The 24,773-nt window shown below is 35.9% G+C and overlaps 2 protein-coding genes across 4 annotated transcripts; both read left to right on the forward strand.

Moving 5' to 3' along the window:
* Positions 1-10,701, forward strand: LOC103710646 (uncharacterized WD repeat-containing protein C2A9.03-like). Of its 3 annotated transcripts, none has more exons than XM_008796466.4 (10): positions 1-225; positions 4,808-4,973; positions 5,186-5,353; positions 5,434-5,520; positions 7,229-7,363; positions 7,505-7,615; positions 8,760-8,851; positions 8,932-9,037; positions 9,402-9,488; positions 9,585-10,701. In XM_008796466.4, exons 2-10 carry the CDS (start codon positions 4,833-4,835, stop codon positions 9,996-9,998), a joined length of 1,341 nt encoding a protein of 446 aa, XP_008794688.1. In that variant the 5' UTR covers positions 1-225; positions 4,808-4,832; the 3' UTR covers positions 9,999-10,701. The 3 variants fall into 3 exon arrangements, with proteins under 3 accessions (XP_008794688.1, XP_038983062.1, XP_038983065.1); XM_039127134.1 differs by lacking the exon at positions 1-225 and adding an exon at positions 270-502; XM_039127137.1 differs by lacking the exon at positions 1-225 and adding an exon at positions 3,178-3,514.
* Positions 10,702-14,963: 4,262 nt separating this feature from the next.
* On the forward strand, positions 14,964-23,272 carry LOC103710645 (high mobility group B protein 15-like). Its single transcript, XM_008796464.4, has 6 exons — positions 14,964-15,294; positions 18,495-18,573; positions 19,628-19,790; positions 19,913-20,071; positions 21,504-21,838; positions 22,973-23,272. The coding sequence occupies exons 1-6, from the start codon at positions 15,107-15,109 to the stop codon at positions 23,036-23,038; spliced, it is 990 nt and encodes a 329-aa protein (XP_008794686.2). The 5' UTR covers positions 14,964-15,106; the 3' UTR covers positions 23,039-23,272.
* Positions 23,273-24,773: the final 1,501 nt, after the last annotated feature.

Below are 24,773 nucleotides of genomic sequence, written 5' to 3' on the forward strand. Positions count from 1 at the left end.
CCGTACCGTGCAGGTGCCTAAAATTTTCTCCTCCCTTCGCGGTCGGGGAAATTATGGAAAGAAAATAGAAAAAGGAAACCTAAAAGAAGCCCCAGATCTACGGGAACCAACTGGAATTCCTCCGATTCCACTGTCGGAACGCGTGGAATCTTTTGGATTTCTCGCCCCATCCGATGCGGATTCTCACCCCCATCGCGATCTGAGGGCTTTCGATCCCTGGAAGAGGTGTGAAACATTTTTAAATCTTGAAATTTATGTTTAGGTTCTTCGATTGCACTCGAATTTTAGGTTTCAAATGGGAACTTGGGAATCTTCACGGAAGAATTTGGATTTTGTTTCTCTCTGATCTCTTTGTCTGGACTCAAGAATTATGACTTAAATTGGTTTGTTGGCGATCTTTAGTGAAAAAATCGGGAAGAAAAGAGAAAGATTTAGTGCAATCTCTGCTTTGGGTTCAAATTGGGTTTGGAAATATGTGCTCTCTCTCTCTTTTAGATCCAAGGTTCTTATTCATGCTGCGTTACCTGGAAGTTATCATGATTCTCTACCTGGAATTTTGGTTCTGAAGTCGGATGGTGGTGTTGTGTTAGTCTAGCATAGTATAAGGATTAAAATTCTTTTTTTTGTTTTGCAAAAAAAAATCTTGAATTCTTTGATGGATGAAAGCAATATGATACATGTCTCACTTTCTCTTTTTCCCCTTTTTTAATGTTTCATGTTAATTTTAGGGTTCATATGCTGATTTTTAGAAGAAACAATCACAGGTCTTATTTTTAGCATAGGAGGCATATTTTTCTTGTATGTCTATCGATGGTTATTCCCAATGGTCTTCTAGTGGCTGTTTAGATTGGGCTAATGAAAATCTCATTTGGTTTTGATCATTCACCTGTGTGCCTGAAATCTTGTACATCTAGGTAACTTGAAGCTTTTCAGTGCAAATGATATTCCTCCTCTCCTTTTTTTTGTGTGTGTTAATTACTTGTCCACGGGCATGAATTTTTTTGAGATGTCTCAGTTTGAGATTATGGTTTGTGACTTAGATTGACTATATGGTTTAGATATCGTTCTTGAAGGCAGGTATAATTGAAGGATGCCACTCTATATAGAACTTTAAACATCACACTCGCCTTTATTTCTTCAGTGCGTGCATGCATGCTTCAACTTTCTCTCTTTGAACCAAAACAAACGTTTCGAATTAATTAATCTAGAGCTTGTTCTTCCCTAAAAAAACATTGTTAAACTTCATCTTTTTTGGTGAGCGTCAATTTGACTCCTTATGGGATTTTTAATTGTCATCTTAGGTAAGAGATTAGGGAGTCTAAAACATTTATACTTTATATTACAAAGAATATATACGGTGTGGATAGATGACTTGGTTACCTCCAAAGAATATGTTGATACTCATGTTTCAAACAAGGTTAAGTAGTGCAACTAATAGTATTCTATTCTATTTCATTTACACCAGGAAGCATGCACATGAGCATGTAGAAATTACCATGAATGTATTTGCACATTGACCCCTGCAATCTTTTGGGCTGTTACATGTTCACCCCTATAGATATTTCATGTCTGACTAAGTGGGCATTTGAAGGGAACTCCCCTTTAAATGGCTACTTTTAGACGATTGCCATTTTTCATCCTACCATTCCCCATCCTGCAATATGAAATTTGGATAGTTTTTGTGATCTTGTTAATCCAGTGCCCAAATTGTGCCCTTATGTAGAGGTTGGATAGTGATTCTCGAAAGAGAATGAGGTGGGAAATCCTTGATCGGATCAGGGTATCATAGATGGGAGTTGATCTATTGTCCCTTTTCGTTATCTCAAACGTAATTGCTCATGCATCTAGATGGGGTAAGGTCTGCAATCTTTGTATGAGATACCATTAAGATATGCCATACTGCACCAAATTGGACGATACGGAGCGTACCGTACTACATTGATTTAGTAGCGGTATACGGTACAGAGGGGTACCGATACTTGGTACGCCCTGCACTGGTATATAGTCCATTACCAAAATGGTATATCTTGGGTATTGTATCAGTATATATCCAGTTTGGTATAGTATGGATTGGTACGATACGGTACATACCTTGTACCAAATCAACTCTCAAGCTATTTTACTCTTTATATCTTGGTATATCTCAGTACGGGTTGGTATATTTCGGCACGGGTTGGTATGGAAACTGTACGGATCGGAATATGATGTTTGTACTAATTCCGATCCTATACAGTACGACATGCCCCGTACTGAGCTGTTCAAGGACGTACAGTAGTCCATAAGGTGGAGAATCCATTAAACATTCTTTTTCACTCTTATTGCATGAGTGCATTGATGACGTCATTGAAGGCTTTGACTTTAATTGTCTTCGTGTTGATTGGCATAGCCAAATGGAAGAGGTGGTAGACTTTCTATTGTGGATGTAGATGTTTAACCTTTATTGGTCCTTTTTCAATTACATGTTCCCCATCAACTTGGAAATTTGATAGCTTCTACTATCCTAATTGGTCTCCTTCTCTCTGACTTTAATGCCATTTGAATGCATATGACCTTTGGAGGCTATCCTATAGTACGTCGTTATGTTATCCAAACATGGATCGAATAAACCTTAGGTGGCATCCAATAGGCTTCACTAGATTACCACATTTCCTTCTATGTTCATCTTAAACTTACCCTTATGGTTATGGTAGCATTCCATATCTCTATTGGCGGTCAGTCTGACATCTTGTAATACCTTTAGTGCTCATCTCGTTGGGGGTAATCTAGTATGGGACAATAAATCCTATATCAGATTATCATGTTTGGTACAAAAGGTGGATGAAAGAAATGGTAAAATAAATAGTAGGTCCTATATATATTTTCTTAAAAGAAAAAGTAAAACAAGTACCATCTGGGGGTGGTCTTTGTTTTCGCACTCTAGATTACCGAGTGGCGGTAATCAGAAAATATCATTTTTTGATGCAAATGCCCTCACTTATGTTATATTAATTATATTAATATAATTGATATGAATTATATTAATATAATTGATATGAATTATATTAATGTATTATAATTATATTAATATATTGATTAATTATATATAAATAATAATATACTTAATACATTAATAAGAGCAAGATAGTCCCCTTTAATTAAATTAAAATCGAAATTCCGGATAAGGAGATCAAAACCTCAATGCACCTCGTCAACAAACAGCTACACAAGCAGTAGCAAACCCTAAGCAAGACATAAATTGCATATTTGTTTATATCGCTAGATGTCCGGACGAGTCAAGCAAGATTGGTGTCCCCAATTCTAGGTGATTGCAATTAGATGTGCACATGTGATATACTTTGGGCAATTTTGATGCAATAAACAGAGTAGGAAATAGGTCCAAGCTACCTAAGAAGAGGGATGGACAGTACCTGCCATCCAAGAAACCTGCAATTATAAAAGGCACACTGGTCCACCGTCACTCGGATCGCGACGACCTGCCCCGAACCTTGCGTAGGAGTATCACCACGCGATGCGGGTGAGTACAATTCCGATATTGACAGTGTTTATGTAAGTGGGCCATAAATGGCCAATAAATGAACTGAGAAAAAATGTTATTATTTGAATTATTTATCAGAGGGTATTGTTGAAAATTTGGCAATATTTCTATATAAGATTACCTCTAACCAAACATAGCGATTTTTTTTCGATGTCATTTTTCCGAGTAATTTTTCTACCAACCAACGTGGTAAACTTTATATTTTTTTTGCAATCATTTTTCTAGATAAATGATTTCCAAGAATCGTCAGATTACCCCGTAATCTAACATACCCCAACCGAATGAACTGTTAGCGTTCTATAGTTATGTCAGCTCTACATTATCTGACTGGTCATTAATATTGGAAGCCTTGTTTGTTTTGACCTTTCCGAATTTCATTTTGAAGTCTTAGAACACAAGTTCAATCAGAGCCTATGTCCAGTAATCACTCATTAGCAGCCTCTTGACCAGTTTTTAAGTTGGCTGGAGAAATTGTTGCATTGTGGATGCTTATAGGGTGTAAGCTTTAGAAAGAAAAGAATTAGACAGCATAACGCTGATATAAATTCTATTCAAGAGTAATAGAGAAGTATCAACATATCAACATACCCTAAAAATACTGACATAAAACACCTAATAACATAACCTACTTAATTCTAAGACTCTTAACCCAATTTATAGTTGCAATATGGCACTCTAACTAGGGAAACTAAGACTTAGAATATTGCCAGAACAGTTCCTAAAAACTTAAATTCATGAAGTTGTAAAACATGAGGTCAACAGTAAATGTACACATATTATTTTAGGATTTGCAGGAGCTCGATCAATTATGGAAGCCTCCTAGAATATATGCAAAAATACCCCTTGGCTAAATATTAAAGGGAGTTATTATTATCCATGTTAATGCTGAAATTGTTGGTCGAAGTTTTTTTCTTTTTTGTCTTTTTCTTTCTTCAATAAATATCTTAACTGTCAGAGGAACTTTTTCGTCATTCTTAATCAAGTTTACTTTATGTTGTCTTTGTCATAAGTTGAGATTGTCATTCTTATGTAGGTAATTTTTAAATCCTTTGCAACCATGGTAAATTATTTTGTTACTCTAGGAGCTCATTCATGTCAACATATTTTTATGGTGGTGAGCACATATCGTATTCTTGAAAAATGATGCAGTAACTCTTTCCCCATTTTGAGTGGACCTTGATACCATGCATGTGCACGCATACACTCATCCCTCCCTCCCTTTCTAGCTCTCTTGAATGCTTGAAATTTATTACCTAGACTTGGTCGTTGCAGAGACATACATTATACTAAGAAGGACATGTCTCACTACCAAGAGGATGACATTGACGGAATGGCTGATGAGTATGAAATGGCTGATATGGATGGTGACATGGATGAAGAGTATCATGGAAGAGGAATGGGAGATTCAGATTCTGATGATGAAGAATATGGCCAGTTGGTATGCTCGTCTTCTTAAAAGATGGTCCTATATTGCTAGATGCTCAGTTACTTCTGAGCCAAATGAAAAAAGGGGGATGTCTAGTGGTCTGGATCCATTGTTTTATTTTATATGTTTCTTGATCAAGAGCACTTATTTCTTTACCTCATTCTTATATCCAATAAGGTAATATGCATGTGATTCAGTAAAGCAAGGTTTCTATTTTGGTACAGAATGGTAAGGTGACAGATACTTCATCTGCACAAGCAAGGAAAGGAGAGGATATACAAGGAATACCTTGGGATAGGCTAAGTATAACAAGGGAAAGGTACAGACAAACTAGATTGGAACAATATAAGAATTATGAGAACATTCCCAATTCTGGAGAAGCATCAGAAAAGGTATCATATTGCATGCCTCTATATTCATTTTGTATTATTTTGTTCATTCCTTTTCTTTAATTGATTTCTTTCATATCTAGGATTGTAAACCAACCAAGAAAGGAGGATTGTATTATGAGTTTTGGCGCAATACAAGATCTGTGAAATCAACTATTCTTCATTTTCAGGTAAGGAATGATAATTTTAGTTTTATATCGCGGTTTCTAAATTTGTTATGCTCATTCAATTTTGCCTAACTATTTTGGTTATCTTGCAACAAAGATCTGCTTTCTCCTACAATGATAATTAATATATATGCAAAGCTCTCATTGATATGATGATAGTTTACTGTTTCTAAATTGCAGGTTGGATTTGCATCAAAAACCTTATTGTTAGAAATAACATTCATGAAACTTATCATTGGTTTTCGAAGAAAGTACTCTCATTCTGCTTAGTTTTCTTGCAGTAGATAATGGCTGTTTTTTAATTACTTGAATGAATATTTCTGTGGCTCTCATGTTGCCATTTGTTTTAAGGTGAATGAGATGCATTCCTTTTTTGATAGAAAGAGAGATGTGAAGAAAAGATATTATTAGGGTTTGTCAATTTTTCATGTTGGATGATAATGGATTACAGATGCTAGCAGCTTTAATTACATATGTTAGTGTTTACATGTGTTGTAGAAAGTGAATATTTTGATCTGTCATAATGTTAAATGGTACAGATGATATTCTAGTGCTGAATGTCATGATTAATTTTCTTCTCTATGTCCCTGTGCACAAAATCTGTTCAAGTAATGTCCAAGGGGGTTCACATAGTGCTATGTGCTAGTGGTCATTATAGCTATTTATGTACCTGATTTGCCAGTGACATTTGCCAAGAGCCAATTTTCAGTGGTTTACTGTAGTAGACACATATATCTCAAGGTTATATGTCACCCATGCATCGATTTTTTTGCATATGCCACTTGTCCACTAGTCTTACCAGATGGATTATAGACTTGATATGTGCAAATAGTTGATTACAAATAACCCATCTGCTTGTGTTGTAGTTAGTACCCACTTCATGGGGATAAGTTAGGACATATTTTGATCGCAGTGTTATAACATTCACCAGATTCCATTGGGGCTTGGGAAACATGATCAAGTGTCTATAGTTCTTATCATCTTAGACTGAGATACACCTTCTAAGGTGTGTTCTTAACTTGGATTCCACTTTTGGTGCTTGATTATCCACATCACCTGGCATAGCAATATGGAGCAATTCAATGAATTCACACTCTTTTATATAGGCTAAATTAGTTTTAAAAAGCACTTTTGCTGAATCTTATGTTAGTGATCTCCTTTCAGTTTTGGTTTCATTTTTAGTATTTTTTGTTCTTTCTTTACTTGAATTTGATCTATTCAAATTCTATAAGTGGTTACCAGGATGAAGTGTTAGGTTTGTATGTTCTAGATGAGGGTGCATGTAATTGGTGCCATTTCAATGCTTCACTTTCCCTAGTTTCTCCCCAGAGTACATACTTGATCTTATAGTTATGACCCGGATAGATGGGACAAGTGTTGTTGAAATTATATTATACTTTTAATTTTATTTTCTGAATCAATGCTTTTAGAGATTCTGTTAGATCCTTTTTTTTTATTTTGCCAATTTATCATTGGCTTCCAGTCTATGTCGTAGTTACCTCAATTCAATGAAGATACTGTAACCACCATCATTTGAAAATCACCTATATGATCCTAAACAAGATCATGATCCCTTTGCATTTTGGTGTAGTGGCAATCAGAAGGTTCACGTATTAATTATTTTTTGCGAAATAATGGTTCAGGTATGCTATTCAATTTGTACTCTGGAAGATGAATAACTGACTTGCTTTTTTTTTTTCCCTCCTTGCAGCTTAGGAACTTGGTCTGGGCTACATCAAAACATAATGTCTACCTTATGTCACACTTCTCAGTCATTCATTGGTCATCATTAAGTTGTAAGAAGTCTGAAGTTCTAAATGTTTCAGGGCATGTGGCACCATGTGAGGTGCATATTTTCTTGTCTATAATTTTGCTACATATATTCTTCAAATCATATATTTCAATTAAGGCTAAAGTTTTTCTTAGATCACCTTGTGCAGAGGATTGTCGTCTTCTTATTTTTTTATGCTGTTCTGTTTTGGTCCAGAAACACCCAGGGAATTTATTGGAAGGATTTTCTCAGACTCAAGTTAGTACATTAGCAGTAAAGGATAAGTTACTTATAGCTGGTGGCTTTCAGGGGGAACTTATTTGTAAGGTAATTTTCTCACTTGACTTAGATTACCTTACAAGAAATAAAAAGAGCTAGGAAGATGCAAAAAATTACCAATATTGCTAATGAATCTTCCAACCTGTGCTTCTTCCATAGCATGTAATATTGTTAGTCACTATTTGTGTAGTTATTGTTTCTATGGTTGAAACAACATATCTTCTTCATTACTTGAACTTTTATGTTGTTTTGCTGCATGTTGTGCAAACTTGTCAATCATTTTTAATTTATATTCATGTGAATAAAGCAGATTATCGGCTTTCCAAGAGGATAAACCCTCCAAGGCTGTTTAATATAGCAATTAATGAGTTCTTTTTTAATTGTTGCTATATTGTATGATAAATACCAAATAGTTTAATGGCTGAGTTATTTTCTCAAGTTTTGATGGTAAAACTGTCTAAACCAATTATCATAAAGTTGCATATATTCGCAACCATCTGAGCAGTGGACTCTAACCCTAATCAGTTCTTAGATTGTCTCATATTGGAGGTTTTGGTTATCATCCTGCTACTATCAGACAAAATACAAATGATCATCTGACTACATGGTGGTCCGGTCCAAAATCTGGGTTTCTGCTAATATGCCTCTTTACTAGAACCCATTTTACTAACTTGGTTGTGAAGTTTTTGACTTCTCTCATCACCACTGGAAGGTCCTCGTGTCATGTTAAATATGAAAATTATATCCTATGCATTTAAGCCTGCTTTAGATATCTTTCATTAACTTGTGACTTAGTGATATCTCCATGCCATGGACGGAGGATTTAAGTGTCACTGGCACATGGTGTGCCCACCAGTAGCCGGCATGGCAGCATGGCATGCCCCGTGCTGAAACAAATAAAAATGACTTTAAAAAAAGAATAAAAGGGATTTGATGGATGCCCTATTGACCAAGTGCTACGTGCTAGTACTGGCCTGACATGATACGTGTCATCATGTAAAACCATGACATAGACACTGATAAAACATAAGGATAAACTTGATGCTATTGCCTTTTGAAACATCAATGCATTTCATGACATGAATAATAAAATATTTAGGTTATTGACGGTAAGGTTTCAAAATGATTTTTTCCTTTTTTTTGGAATGTACTTTGTTTATTCATGCTATGTTGCTGACATGGGAACTGTTAGTATCTGGATCGACCTGGAGTGAGCTTTTGCTCCCGGACAACTTATGATGACAATGCAATTACAAATGCTGTAGAGATATATGACAGTTCCAGGTGTCTTATCATTCTTTTCTCTCTGTTTACTATTTCCTTTTTGAATATTTCAGTAGCTCATCCATCTTAAAACATTGCAGTGGAGCTGTACGCTTTATGGCTTCAAACAATGACTGTGGAGTTAGAGATTTTGACATGGAGAAGTTTCAACTTTCCAAGCATTTCCATTTTGAGTGGCCAGTGAATGTAAGCCATAAATGTTCTTGTTTCTCTTTGATGCGCATACTTGGTTAAAAGTGGTAGTCTGGGTAAAGGAATGCCATTGTTAGTTTTCATTGAATGCTATGACTTGTTCTTTTTAAAAGTTTGAAGCGGACCACCTCTCAACTGTTTTGGGGAAAATTAGTAATAGCAGAGGATCAAAAATGTATAGTTAGCAATGAACAATGTGAGTGAAGAAGAAAATTGCAATTTTGATTCGTGCCACCTTATAGGATCTTGGCGCTGGATTGCTGTCAAATCTGAGTTCTGGAAACCATATGTTTCATTTTTCTAATAAATGGCTGTGGAAGATATAATGTTGTCCTTATTCTTCCAATTCTTTTGCCAGCATACAGCACTCAGTCCTGATAGAAAGGTTCTTGTCATTGTGGGAGACGACCCTCAAGGATTGTTGGTGGATGCTCATACTGGAAAGGTAATCAGCATACTTGCCTTTATCCCACTGTGATCACTGTGACTACCGGAGAATGAACTTCAAAAACTGGGTATGCTGATGCTTGGGTTCTTACAGACTATCCAGGTTTTGCATGGACACTTGGACTACTCATTTGCTTCAGCATGGAACCCGGATGGTCGGACATTCGCCACCGGTAACCAGGATAAGACTTGCCGGATTTGGGATGCCCGAAACCTCTCCAAATCAGTTTCCGTCTTGAGAGGAAATCTTGGAGCTATAAGATCGATCCGCTTCACCTCAGATGGTAGATTTATGGCAATGGCTGAGCCCGCAGACTTTGTTCACATTTTTGATGTGGGAAGTGGGTACAACAAGCAACAGGAATTGGATTTCTTTGGTGAGATATCAGGCATGTCATTTAGCCCTGACACGGAGGCTCTCTTTGTTGGTGTGTGGGACCGCACTTACGGCAGCCTCCTCCAGTACAATCGCCGCCGAGTTTTCTCATACCTCGACTCACTACATTGAGGTAGAGTCTCCCTCTTCTATCACATCTTTTTTGGTTTCATCTGCTTTGATGCCCTATATTTGGAAAACTAGAAACAACCCCAATCTCCAAAGTTAAATGGGATAAAAATGGACTCATGGCGGGGTGTATGAAGAAGGCTTGTACAGTTGCTTGAGAGAGTGCACTGGTGAGGTTTGAGGTACTTGTGGGAGCTCTCAGTGTGCAGAGGACTGTAAGTTCTAACTAGATGACTAGCCTGGTACTCATGTAACCTTGGTTCTATGGTAATCTTTTGTCGTCCAACTGTTTGTCTTAAGCTCTAGTGCTTGTTACCTATGTCTCTTGTTTGTTGTGGGTTCTTCTCAGTACCTAGCCTTGTGAATAAGGCATTGTGATGTATTTGATCCTTGCCAAGCTGAACACGTTGGAAGATTCTGCATTCCTTGTCACCTGGCTGGACCTCTCCAACTCGCTAGCCGATTTCTAATGGCGATAATAGTTAGCAATGAAGTAGCATTCAAGACTTGCAAATTTAACAGACATGTATCATTTGTCTTACTTCAAGAAGAGTTCATTTTTAGTTGATGCATCTTTTGCATTACTTTCTCTAGAACTCGATATAAAGAGTAAAGTGTATCAAGAGGGGTGTATCAAACAAGAGTTGTAGAGGCGATAATCTAGCGTATTGAGTTATAATGTATAACAGAAATATTTCTTGAGCTTCTTTTATTGTCTATTAGACTTGCCGTCGGCATCTACCTATTTTTGTTATCGTATTCTTTTAGCATTGACAATAGGTTTACTTTGAAAGATATGCATGACAGACAACTCAAGAAAGAACATATCGTTGCAAGCATGAGCATGCTGGCATGATATTTTCCTCTCCTTCCTCTCCTACGACATTTTAGTAGGACAAACAACCATATTGGGAAGAAACATGGTGAATTGAAACTTCGACGCCGATAACCAAATTGGCAGCAAAGTTTTTTTTTTTTTGGCTAAAACGGGCATTTCATACATCATAAGTACAAATATATCTAATAAAATTAGAAAACAAAAGATCTCAAAGTGCTCTGGGCATCTCACTCTTTCCAGACTATAGGATATCTTCTGAATGGCTTGCAACATATGTTGTCATCCAGTCGGCCGTTCCATTGGTCTCACGATATACATGTATGACAGTAAAGTTTTCGTAAATTAATTTATCATTTGCTAGATATTGTTAGTGGTGTGAGGGGCTTTTGACAACCAGGGCTGGTGGAAGCTTGGCTTGGCTAAAATTGGGGTGCAAGTGAGAAAGATTGGCTACAATTGCTGATGAATGCGAGACTCAAATGGAGAATGATGGTATATAATATACAATGACGATGCCAGTTGTTGGTGAAAGGGTCTAAACTCATTATTGTCAAGCTAGTTAGAGCCATTTCAATTTAACTGCAGGTATTTAAGCAACAAAGAAATAAAATTAGAATGAGTGGTTAACTAATTCATATTGTTCAATGTTGTTTTAAATATATAAGCAACCTGACACGTGCAATGTCCAATTGAGTGAAGAGGGAGGGGAGGGAGCAAGTAATAGAGTCTAAAGTGTGTGGGAGTTGGATTAGTTTAATTTGATTGGGAGTCCAATCAGAGAGAGAGCGTTGGAGTCGAATCCGAGAAATCTATCAAATCTAGTTGGGAGTTTTATGAAAGGGGTTCAATTTGATCGGGAAAAGAGAATAGAGAGCGCTTTACCTGTTTTTAATTGGCGAGCTAGTTAGAGCCATTTGGATTTAATTGTAAGTATTTAAGTATAAATAAATAAACAAATAAATAAATCACACTGGGTGTGTAACTAATTCATGATTACTTTGTTCCATTGTTTTTTTTAATGCATTGGCAACCAAACACGTGTAATGTACATTTGGGAGAAGAGAGAGGCGAGAGAGAGAGAGAGAGAGAGAGAGCAAGTAAAAGAGTCTAATAATGAGTCAAATTATTTTTTTTTTTTTTGCATATATACCCTCCTATATATCGAATTTTGCATGAATACCATTCCAAAATTGATATTTGCACGTATACCCTCATAAAACACTTGTTTTGCTATTCTACCCTTTTTTTATATCCATATTTTTGTATATATACTCACGCCATCTAACACGGTTAAAAAATTAATGGTTTTCAAATTAAAATGACTAAAGTATCTTAATGGGTAGATGTGCCAAAAAAAAACTTTATAAGGCGAACACGATAGAGGACAAAAAATTAATTTCAAAATTTTATTTTTTAATTAAAACAATATATGGTTTTTATTAACGGTATTAGAAGAATCGTTATATTAGGGGCATATGTGCAAAAATAGTATGTTATAAGGGTACAAAAATAAATATAAATTTTAAGAGGGTATTCACACAAATTTGAATTTTTAGAAGAGTATTCATGCAAAAAATCCTTAGAGAAAAGATAATCTCACTTGTCTTGAAGTCTCATTAGGGAAAGAGGTTGAGAATCGAATTAGAGAAATCTATTCAATCTATAGCAGCGTTTTATGAGAAGTGTTCAATTTGATTGAGACAGGAGGATAGAGAGTGCTTGACCATTATTGGTGACATGGTCTAACTCACCATTTTTGGAAAGCTAATTAGAGCCATTTAAATGTAACCCAAAGTATTTAAGTGTAAACAAATGAACAAATTATAGTGGGGTGGTTAACTAATTCATAATTACCATTGTCCAATTGTTTCATAATATACTAGCATTACGTGCAATGTACATTTAAGAGGAGAGAGAGAGAGAGAGAGAGAGAGAGAGAGAGAGAGAGAGAGAGAGAGTCTAATGAGTTGGATTAGAGAGAAGATTTGTTTAGGAGTCCAATTAGAAAGGGTCTAAAGGATAGAGAGCGCATGGAGACGAACGGTGAAGTTACATGGAAAAAATAATATAAATTTTTTTAAAAAATATTCTTGGCATAGAAAGTGACAAAATTAGGAGCGAATATTTAATGATTTAAAACGGTCATTTATATGCACGTCCATGCACATACATAAAGCCATTGAATCTGTACGGGCACGTTGGAGGGGAAGAGAGAGGAAAGATGGTGATAAGTCTATTTGGAAGAGGAAAGAGTGAACGTGGATGCGGCAAGAAAGTTACTAAGATGATTAACATACTTTTTTAAGATAAATGGAAAAGAAAGGGTATTCTTGGTAAAAAAAGTGGTTAATGAAATTGATGGCATATGCCATGCATGTTGTAAAAAAAAATAATAATCAAATAAATTAAATTATTTATTATATTTTATTTTCTGTATTTTTGGTTGAGATAAATGTACAAACGGCAAAAAAGATAAACAAAAATTATAAAATCAAATGCATAAATAAGATTAAAAAGACAAAAATTAGAATAAACATAACAAAAATAATAAAATAAACATGAAATAAGAAATATAAAATAAGATATAAACAAAGATCTTGGTTACGTTGTTTTGGAATTTTCATTAATCAGATGTATGTTCGGTTTTATAATTGTGTATGAAAGAAAAATCAATCAAGATGGTGGCGACGACGACGACAATAATAGAGGCAGAGGTGGTAGAGATAGCGGCAATATTGGTGGTGGGAGCAGCAATGGCGGATCTAATGTTAGCAGCAATATGAGTAATAGCGGTAGAGATGGTAGTAGTAAAAGAACAGAATTTATTATTTTTAAAAAATAATGAAAGTAGAAATTCTTACTTTCTTTAGAAATATCGAAGATAATTTTTAAAAAATAAAAAGACAATAGCACCAAACATATTTTTTTATCCTGATTTTTGTATTTTTTAAAAAAATAAAAACGATGCCAAACATGCTATCAAGAAGTGCCATGTAAAACAAATGTGTTGACATGAGTTTCTGAAAATAAATTTTAAAACATATCAGAAATATATAGGAAAAACAACTAACTCCAAAAAGTTTTGCTGACAGATGTATCTTTGAGTCTTATAATCATTTATATAAGCAAAGTTGATCAGTTAAAAATGCCTTAAAAACAAATGCATAGAAAAAAAAGGCTTAATTTTTTTAAAAGAATCTAAGAAAAATTATATGAGCAAAATCAATCAGTCATGAAGTACCATTAGAAACAAAGAAATTGACAAAATTTTCTGAAAATAGGAAAAGTTTCTAAGAAATTTCAAAAATAATTTTCCCAAGAAAAGCTCGGGAAAACAAACAGGTGACAGCACAATTCTTTCAAACCGTCCGAAAATGAATTTTTGAAAAAAAATGGGGAAACAAACAAGTTGGCAGAAGCTTTTTAAAACTAAAAAGTTTTTAAATTGATTCTTAAACTGGTTTACAGAAATTTTTCCAAAAAACAAAAAAGAAAACTGTTTTATAAAATTGAAACTGACATAAATGAAACACGCAACCTTCTGATCTGTAATTACTTAAACAGCGACCTGTTCTTTATAAAAAGTATTTTTTAGCATTTGCACCAACTTTTTCTTGGATTCGCAATGTGCAACATGTTTATTATATCAATACACTATCAATAGTGGGTGAAATGGAAGCGCCACACATCATCAGCACAACTTTGTTTGGAAGATTATTTTTTTTTAAAAAAAGAAAAGCCATAAAACTTCTCATGAAAGTTTAGGGGGGACATTATTTAGAAGTTAGATTTATTCCAACTATTCCATTGAATCATTGATACATAATAAATTTATCCTAGCCGTTCAATTGATACATTTTATAATGGACTCACAGGGAAGGGAAGAGATCCGTAACCGCTATCCCTGCCAAGGTGGCACTGCCACCGTTGTAATAGATTGACATGGGCGGACTCTTTTATCCTCCCACGGATTTCTATTCCCTGTTTCCTTCGCAGATCTCATTCATATCTTTTCTTTTTCCTTTTTTTTTTATTTTTTGACAAGAATATCTTGTCCATATCTAGTGGTGCCACTTACCAGAATGGAATGTCCGGTCCCTTGTGCCTTTAAATACCCATCCAGCCTCGTTTTCGAGAACCATTCTCTTATGCCTCAAAATCCCTTGTTCTCTTTGTTTTAGGGCAGCACTGGGGTTTTTTTAGGCCAAACTCCTCTTTGTACCCACTGTTCCTCTTTACCTCTGTTAAAAGAGCGGAAGAAAAAAAAAATAGAATGTCCAAATACAGCAGCTGCCCACCACCTGCAACACCACCACCACCAAAGGTCACCCCAGTCCAAACCCAGCCATCCCAAATGCTCCCCATATCGCCACAGGCAACGTACGAGAAGGTGATCTCAGATGAAAGGGTGTTCATGGAAACCCTTCAGAAGCTCCATAGATCGGCCGGAACCAAGTTTATGTGAGCGGGTTTCTCTTACGACTGCTGTTTTCTTGTGTATCTGTTGTCGAGTTTTGATTTTGAATACTGCGCTGCTAAAAAGTTTGATTTTTCGATCGAGTTATGAGATCTTTTGGTGAAGGGTGTTCATGGAAACCCTTCTGCAGCTCCATAGGCTGTTTGAGTGCTTGTTTCAAGTTGTTTTGTCAGTATATTTTTTTTTTCTGGCTTGATTTTTTGATTCGTCACCTGCATCCACAGGTGCAAAAGATGAGCTTTTTTGTTGTCTGTGGAATGTAGAAGTGAGTTCTCGATCTTTATTTTTATGGTTTTATTGGAAAAAGTCGTTCCGAACGAATTTTGTGTTTATGGATTTTTATTATGATCTCTACGTTCTTATATTTCTGTTGCCAAACTTTGATTCTGGGTGATATAATATAATCTCTTGGTGTCAGGCGGAAGTGGATGCCGACACTTCTTTCCCTACACTAATCTGATAATCTTTTTTTTATTTCCGGATGAATGTTCATGTAGTTTTTGCAATGCTTATTTCAGGTGAATTTTCTAATTTATTTTTTGCTTTCGTTTTAATCGATTACATGCAGTTAGATACAAAATATGTGTTTTCTGTTTTCTTTTTTATAACATTTTCTTGTCTGCGGCATGTGGAAGTGGGTTTCACCATTTCAGGAATTTTTTCATGACTTTCTTATTCAACCGGCTTGAATCTAATTTGTGAAAGCAAATTTCTCTTATGAACGCTGTGCTCTTATCTTTCTGTTATTGATTTGTGATTTTGGATGATATATGGACTTTTGGTGGAAGTGGGAAGTGAGTTTTATCTATCTATATATATATATATATATATATATATATATATATATATATATATATATATATATATATATATATATATATTATAGGATTGGATTACATATAAAGATGGATGTTTAGAGAGCTTTTTTTCTCTTTGTGTTGGGTCTGTGGAATAATAGATCAAGTTTAATACTTCTTTTTAATGTTTGGTCGAATTTCTGTTTTTAAATGGAAGTGAAGGTAGTTGATACAGTGCTTATTTCAAGTGGGTTTTAGCTTTTTGGATTTATTATAATTGATTCCATGTGCTTTTGGATGTAGAAGTGAGCATTTTTCCCCCTTGCCTGGTTTTGTGGAATTAGGTTTAATATCTTTCATTTTCATCATTCAGGCAGGGATTTTTCCCTTTCAGATGGATGTCAATATAGCTTATAAATTGTTTATCCCATGTGGGTTCTTTAGATTGTTTCCTATGGGTATACTGTAAGTGGTATACCTGCACATATTCATGCAAAATGAGCTTTTCCTGTCCATGCAATGCATAGGAGTGTTTCGATTTTCTGTTTCTAATGTGTAGTTATAGTGTGCTTATTTCACTGGAAGTTAGTTTTGTTGTGGTTTCCTACTAATTGACTAGATGCATTTATTAATGTTAATCTTAGCATTTGAACAATTCTTCTCTCTGTGGGATTCGGAAACAGGTTATTAACGTACCTTTTGTTATTGTACACTGTTTTCTACAGTTTGTGCTATGGAATGATTGCACGAGTAGTTTTTTGAAGTGCTTGTTTGAAGTGATTCTTATTTAGTTGGCATTAAGATCATTATAATTGGGCTATGTGCACTTAGTGCCTGCTGTTAATTGAAGTTACATTTTTTTTCCAAAATTGATCAACTTTTTCTTTATGTATATCTTATTGCCACTGTTTTATTTTCATTTCTTCAATCTATATATTTTTTAATGGGAAAATTTAGAGTTGGAGAAATCTGTACAGGTATTATTAATTTGTAATTTTTCTAGCTTAGAATCTCTTCCAGTTGATCCATGTTGTTTTGCTGTGCAATGTCTATCAGGTATTATCTACTGGATCTGCATAGCATAAGTAGGCATTCTTTTTTATTTTCAAGCCATTCTTATTATGCTTTTCTTATATAAAGGCATAAGAGGTTTGAAATTTAACAAATATTTGCCTGATTCTAGAACTGATCCTCTCCAGTCAACCCTAGACTAGAGAGGATCAGAACTGTATCACTGCAAGCCCATAAGCTTGTTTTCCTACATATAATTTCAATTATTCTATATATATACATATATATGTATATATATGTATGTATGTATATGTATATGTATATGGCATGAAGCTTCTTATTTAGATTTTGATTATAATATCATTTCAAAGTGCTATCTTTGGGTTTTGAAGTCAAACTTTGTCCTCTGGAAGTTTATTCTCATCTTGCTGTCTTATTGATCTATAGGCTTGAATAATCATATTATTATCTGGGTAGCAAGCTGTGAAAAATTGTGAACATGAATTATTTCCTAGGACGGAAGCCTTAGGGAAGACACGCAATAAGAAAAGGTGAAAAAGCAGGGCAAGGGTGATTTTAGAGGTCTTAAAAAAATTTCTTATAACTTACCAAGATTTGTTAAATTGCATCTACTACTTTAGCAAGAGTAAGATGCATTTTAAGGATGGAAAATTGGAGTAATTAAGCCTCTGGATGTATTCTCTTTCGAATGAATGTTATTAAGGTTGCGAGAGAATTTGTGAGGAACTAGAAAAAATGGTTTCCGTTTTCGTATTTATTTTCAGAGATTGCCTTCTCCTAAAACTTCATTAAATGTTCGCTTGTAATTTCACTTGGTAGCATCGTTTTATATTTTAGAGACTTTCACTTTCTAGAGCACATAATCTTATGTTAACTACCATATATGAATGAGTAGTCAAGATTTCTCAAAGTTCAATCAACATTTTGATCCCTGGTTTGTTTCTTCTCTTCATCTGATCTCAGGGCTCCATCTATCTTGACAGTATGTCTTCTGAAAACTAATAAATATACATTAGTTCAGCCTTTTGCTGTATGACAACCTGTCAGATGCACTATGTAGTGCTCGTACAACTATGTTAATTCATTGTCCTTATTTGTTATTTGAGGGTTTCTTGGGTCCTCTTTCTTCATTAGTTTCTATCGAAGGCAAAGCCCCCAAAAGTGTAGGACTGGTCTTGTGGTGCGATGTTAATGCTTGGTGTGCATTGGCTTAGATGTACTATTATCATAAAAAAATTAAACTCGTCTTACTGGATGATTTAATTTTTCAGCCAGCTGGTTGCATAATTAGTTGGATTTTTAGGTCTCAAACTCTAACATTTTTCTTGCATATTTATATATTTTGTTGCTTGTAGGGTGCCTACTATGGGAGGAAGGCCCCTCAATCTTCATCGTCTTTTTGCAGAAGTTACTTCTCGAGGTGGACTGGAAATTGTAGGTGAAAAGATGCCATCTGTAATTACATTCACAGGATCTAATTCGTCAATTTTCTCTTTTTTCCTTTACAGTCTCATCTTAGTCTTGGCATTTGACTTGTCCGGATTTATTTCGATATGTGTATGTGATGTAATATCTTATAAGTGACGCCTCTAATTTTCCCAAACCCCCTAATGATTTTCAAGTCCATCAACCTCCCCTACTATGCCTCTTAAAGGAGGTGCTTAAACTGCAAAATTGTTGAAGGTGGTGTTTTAACCTGAAACTCTAGCTATGAGTTAGATAGAAAGTTATACTGAATTTACATGCAGTTTATTGATTTCAGAGAGGCTAGTATTGCAGTAGATGTCCCTCATTTATATTCATTCAAGAAGTGTCTAGAAAATGGAGAAAATGCTATATATTTATAGTTCATTTGTTTATTATTCTTATTTTCAATACAAATATTGAGTACCAGTGACTTTTGCAGTTTTTATTTTATCCAGACTATTTTTTTAAGTGGTTAGCTGAAATTGTTTACTTAGTCGATAATTATAATTATCAATCCAGTAGTTAAGTGTCAATGCATGGACTTTTTCACCCTGTAGACATGCTATAGTAATATGCATTTTGACACAATGGAATAGTATGATTTTGATATTATAATTGTTTCATTAGACCCTTTTTTTGCTTGTGAAAATAAGAGGATATATTGATTGAGAATGTTTTGTACATGGTCTATCATCATATTGTCTATTGGGAAACAATTTTAAACTTATTTGCTGTTTCTCTAACTAGACTGGTGGATTAGTTGTTGCCATCTCTTTATTAGCTAGAATTTTATCTTGCTTATGTTAGGGTTCTTTCTGCTGTGCATCATATATATGGACATATGAACATTGCATTAGGATGATATTGGCTGTGGACAGATTGTCTTATACGTAATCATATAAATATTTCATTAGGATGATATTGAATATTGATAGTTTCTTGGCTTCCAGTGTTTGACCCGCAAGAATGCTCATTGCATGCTTTGTTTATTTTGCTGTTTGATGCATATTAATTCCCTCAGGTCATAAGAGATCGCAAATGGAAGGATGTAGTAGCTGCCTTCAATTTTCCTTCAACAATCACAAATGCATCATTTGTATTACGCAAGTACTATATGTCCTTGCTTCGTAGCTATGAACAAGTCTATTATTTTGGAAATAAGGGTTCTTCTGTCTCTGTATCTGGTATGTTAACTTTGATAACAAACATAGAATGTCACATTGTATATCCCTTTTTATTTTAGCTGGTGGTGTGTGCTGAACAAGCACCTGTATTTAAGCTTTCTATTTCCACTTCATTTTGCTAGCCGGCAAACCTGTTTGTAAATCAGAACCACTACACCCTGAAGCAGGCATGATAATAGCTTCACCAGCTGCTAACCCTGTTAGTGGATCGGAGGCATCTCAGCCACAAGTTTCCACAACATCAACTGAGGATAGCAGCACCAAAGACCAGCTACGGACAGGTTGGATTTAAAAACAATTTTCTTTTATTTTCTTTCACTTCTGTTTCCCTTATTGTGATTTTGCCTTAAAAGACTAATTTGCTGATGTAGCTGAAAAGGAAAATATAGTTTGACCATGAGTTCAACTATTGCTGGGTAATTCTGTTCCACTGGCATAATCATATTGTTGTTACATGATAATGTAGGTTCTTTCTTTTGGTACCTTGGACATTCTTTTGTTTGGTCCTTTGATGGCTTGATCCTGCTTGAAAATTCCACAGTGATTTGATCCCATCTGATTTCAGTGCACCTTCCAGTTGGCTGCACCATCATTACCAATCCATATGTCTTTAATGCATGAGCCCGTTATGCTTGTTACTGTTTAGAATGTTTGGTTGTTTTCCTATAGTAGTCATGGGCATGCCTGAGTGATCTAAATTTGTCAACTAGTGAACTAAATGGATTTCACATAAGGAGGGTTCTGCTGAGGGTCTTATGGATCCAGTTGGGGAGATTAGGGTTTTTATTGTTATGATAGATGATATCGTTACAAAGTGGTTACCCAAAAAATGTATTTTACATATCCATATGATGGAGTCCTTAGATTTCTGAAATAGTGTAATGTAAAAAGAAGTGCTTCGAATCATTGCTATTTGACTCGGACCTGTTCTGAAAAAGTCGAGGTATTTCGAATTGTTTGTTGACATAGACAAAGTAAGGGAAAGGATTTTCAAAAACAAGTTCATAATGAATGTTCTTAAAGCAATTCCTTTTTTTTACCATTGCCCTTCTGTTGCTCTCATTTCCTTTTCTGGCTGCTGTTTTACCCCATTGCGCATAGTCTTTCTAGACATGTCTAGACATAAATGCGGGTGCATCTCTCTAGAGTCTAGACATACAATTCCACCATACATGAGATCTTGTGAATGAGATGACAAGCAGTAAGCTCACAACCCCCTATCCCAGGTCTGTGTTATATGGTAGGGATAAGAGGATTGACATTCATAAAATACACAGTATTTTATGAAAGTGGTCATGAAAACTCGTGCATCACTTCTTTATGGACATAGTTGTCTCCTAAGGCTAAATGAATGCATATCAGGAATTGTTTTCGGTTCAGAATGTGGCTTCTAGACTGGTACTAGCATGCCGATCCTTGTGTAATGTGAGCATATTCGTTGATGTCTTGGAAGCTGTATCCAAGCCATTAGTGCAATTTTAAAGGCCCTGTGGCTGCTAGTTTTGCCTGGTGGAAAGTTTCTGTTTCTTCTCTTGTAAATTCTATCCATCAGACACTTCCCCATCCCTTTGCTCAAAAAAGAATGAATATATGGACTTCATTTGCTCCTCTCTAAATCATACTTTATGCATTTTATATATGGATGAACATATGTTATATGATCTTGAAGTGTCCAACTCATTTTTAGGCTTTTGACTGGTTTGTGATATACAGAAATTCCCCCCTTACGAAAAGGCACTCGGGTAACTTGCGAGATTTATGAGAAATTCGAATATGGCTATCTAGTGACTGCAAATTTTGGTTCTTACACCATGAGAGGTGTCCTATATCATGTTCCTCTCTTACCATCTGCAATCCAAAGCTCATCGAGTTACCGCAGTCGGAGGTCTCAAAAGGCACTGTCTCGTCCCAGATCCAACATGAGTGGCTATAGCTTCTTTGCTGCTGAGCAGTATGCTGTACTGAAGCCTGTGTATTCTGGGAAAGAGAGGGCTGTTGTCAGGCATATACGGTATCTCTGGAGCAGACTCACTCAGGCTGAAAAGGAGGTATGATCAAAACCGTTACCCATAATAGCTTTATCGATTTATTTACCCGTAGATTCCATCTTCTTCTCACTTTGCTGCATTTCAATTTGTGCTGAACAAAATCATGAAGAAAGTTATACAGCAATACATGAAGTCTAAATGCCAGAATTAGATTTCCTACCTGGATGCAAATATTGAAGATTAGTTTTTTTAACCTGTTTCATTGGATTATTGGATATTTAAAAATTCAACAAAAGTGGATGTTCTCTAAACAGTGGGCAAACTCCTTAACGAGTGGGTGCTGAGTGAGGGCAATGATATGGTACTCATGGATGGACCGAAACTTTCAGTCGTTGTGGTAATCTTCTGTCATGAGTGCAGCACAAGGGGTAGTGGCTTGTCATCCAAAGGGAAAGATCCATCCAGGTGTAGCATGTCGTTGCATGTGCATGTGGCCAGTCATCATGGTTTTATATCTTGGTTTTTCATTCAGTTGACTGACAGCTAGTTGTATATTAAAATCCCAGATACCATCCACAACCACAACTACTACTGGCAATGCGACTAATTATATGCAGTTATATGAACATTTTATGAAACTTTCCTCATCATTTATTTGGATTGGTATTCAAAACGCTCGAGAGGGTAAACGTAACAATAGCGGTACATTCTTTTAACATCCAGAAGTAGAAGGTAAGAACAATTAAAGCTATCTTAGTATTCTCAATGTAGTGTTGATATGCTGGAAAGGCCATCTACTCTTACCTCAGCTTTGGCATCCTTCTCCAAATGGAAGAGGTCCAGGGTTTGAGGTCGGGTGCTGGCATCTCCACCATCTCCCCTCAAAAGGTGTTGCTATGTGGAAAGGACCGTAACGACACTACATGGTTGTATTTGACACTCGATTAGGGCAGCTCTGCTGTCCTCAGGAATTCTATATATTGTATGCAACTTAGGTGCAGTTGCAAATAATGGAATTGAGCCCAATTTAGTGAGTTTAGAGTTCTTAAACCAGTCTATGAGCATGAAAAGCTGTTGACGAAAACTGTAACCCCTGATCATAGTTTTTCCATACTTTTTCACTTCTCTTTCTTCTTCTTTTTGAGTTGGAACCTATTCTCTGAACTTAATATATATATATATTTTTTTGTACAGGTTTATCAGGAGAAAGAAATGAGGAACAGAGTGAAACAGGAAGGAGATGCTGCAGCACAAGAGTAACTTCTAGCATGTCTAAGATGAATTGGGTCCTCAATTCTGCATAGATATAAATGTGCATTTGGCTTCTGATGCTTCATGGAAAGTGAGGTCCGCATAGATTTAGATTTTGAGAACTCATCCATACAAAAGATGTTGCTTTCGAGACATTAGTGAAATAAACCCATGGAAATTTCAAACTTCCATACTCAAATTAAAGGTGTCATTTTAATGGTTGATGATTGTCTCTATTTCTCCCATGTTCATTGCTTTCATATTGTTGTCTTTTTCTTACAAGTTTAATGATGATTAATTCTTTGACATGTTGGCATGTTTCTCTTAGCCAAATTGTTTGGCTTTATGGTCTATGTTATCCATCTAGGTTTGTTCTCAACTGCTAAACTTATTTAGAGATCTCCGGCGAGGAAGAAGACGAGACATGCATCTCTCAGGAGCTGATGCATCCCGTGAGGAAGGCATGCGTCTCTTCGCGCGGGATGTCAGGGTATTTGGTTGCATGGACTAGGTATTCTACTGCAGTCATTGCTTCGATCTCCCCTTGAGAAAAATGTTTCCACATTTGATGCTCATTGATTTTCTTATGAGGTTGGCATGCAGCTCATTTTGTAATTGCTGCTCAAATTGCTAGTTTACAACGAGGCACTCAAGAAACCATGATTTCATGGAGACACCCTGCATGCAGGGTTCTGAGAAAACCATTTTGGCTGCTATTAGTAAAATCTCATTTGTTACTACCTGTATGTACTTATCATTATATTTATCAAATAAAATTTAGTCAGGAAATGGCAAGATTAAGTAATGGCTATTAGAGTTATGACTGCTATATAACACCATTGCGATGGTGACTTTGTACACGAAATGATTGTTTGTAGCATAGGTTTCATAAAACCATGGTAGCCGCTGTTACGAGAACGCTGGTTGGCGTCGTAGCGCGGCCTTTTTTGATTCAGGAGAGCGAGGCGGCCAGCTGCGGCAGTCGCCGCCCGACTGGTTTGCTGTCCGCTGGATCTACCTAAACAGCACTGAAGTTGACACACACGTTGAGGACATGCAGGCTCAAAAGCAAAGCAACTGGGGGTGAGTTCGGTGGAAGAATATTCTCGCTCACGCTTCAGAAGCATCCAGCGCTGCCAATGAGAAACCGCCACGTCGATTTCTTACGATAGATTAATGTTGGGGAGTTTCGAGACTAGAAAGGAGCCCCAAAACAAAACCCAGGTCGATCTTCGTTAGTTTATTTTAGATTTGCGGATCTGCAGCTGTGGGAGGCCGAGTCTTTATTTTAGATTATTTTGGCCAGTGTTGACTATTTTTATGTAGGAAAACGCTTTATCTCCTCTACGGTCACGTGACCTCCCGCTCGTTTTGGATCCCGTCTTCGGGAGCTAGAAGGCAGAAGCTGTCATAATGCTCGTTTGGAAATTGGAGATCCTCCAGCTCTAGAACTGAACATTTAGGTCAAAAGTTTTAATTATGGATGGTGGTACACCTTGAAATCGGCCAAAATTGATGCAATAAGTTGATAGACCAATTTAGATAGCTATGCGTCGGCCATTTGAGAGCCTACTAGATAGCCAATTTAAAAGATATGCAAAAAATCTTTCAAATTTCAAACTCTTCTTGAGCGGGTGATAATTCTACTATTAGCCCACAATAATAGAGAAATCTAAAAGATATGGTGTGTGATTATTTGCATAGATGAAATGCACCGTGCATGATCCTCAAGTGAGATGTGTGC

The sequence above is a fragment of the Phoenix dactylifera genome, chromosome 1 (assembly GCF_009389715.1).
Source record: "Phoenix dactylifera cultivar Barhee BC4 chromosome 1, palm_55x_up_171113_PBpolish2nd_filt_p, whole genome shotgun sequence".
In the NCBI taxonomy this organism is placed as follows: Eukaryota; Viridiplantae; Streptophyta; class Magnoliopsida; order Arecales; family Arecaceae; genus Phoenix; species Phoenix dactylifera.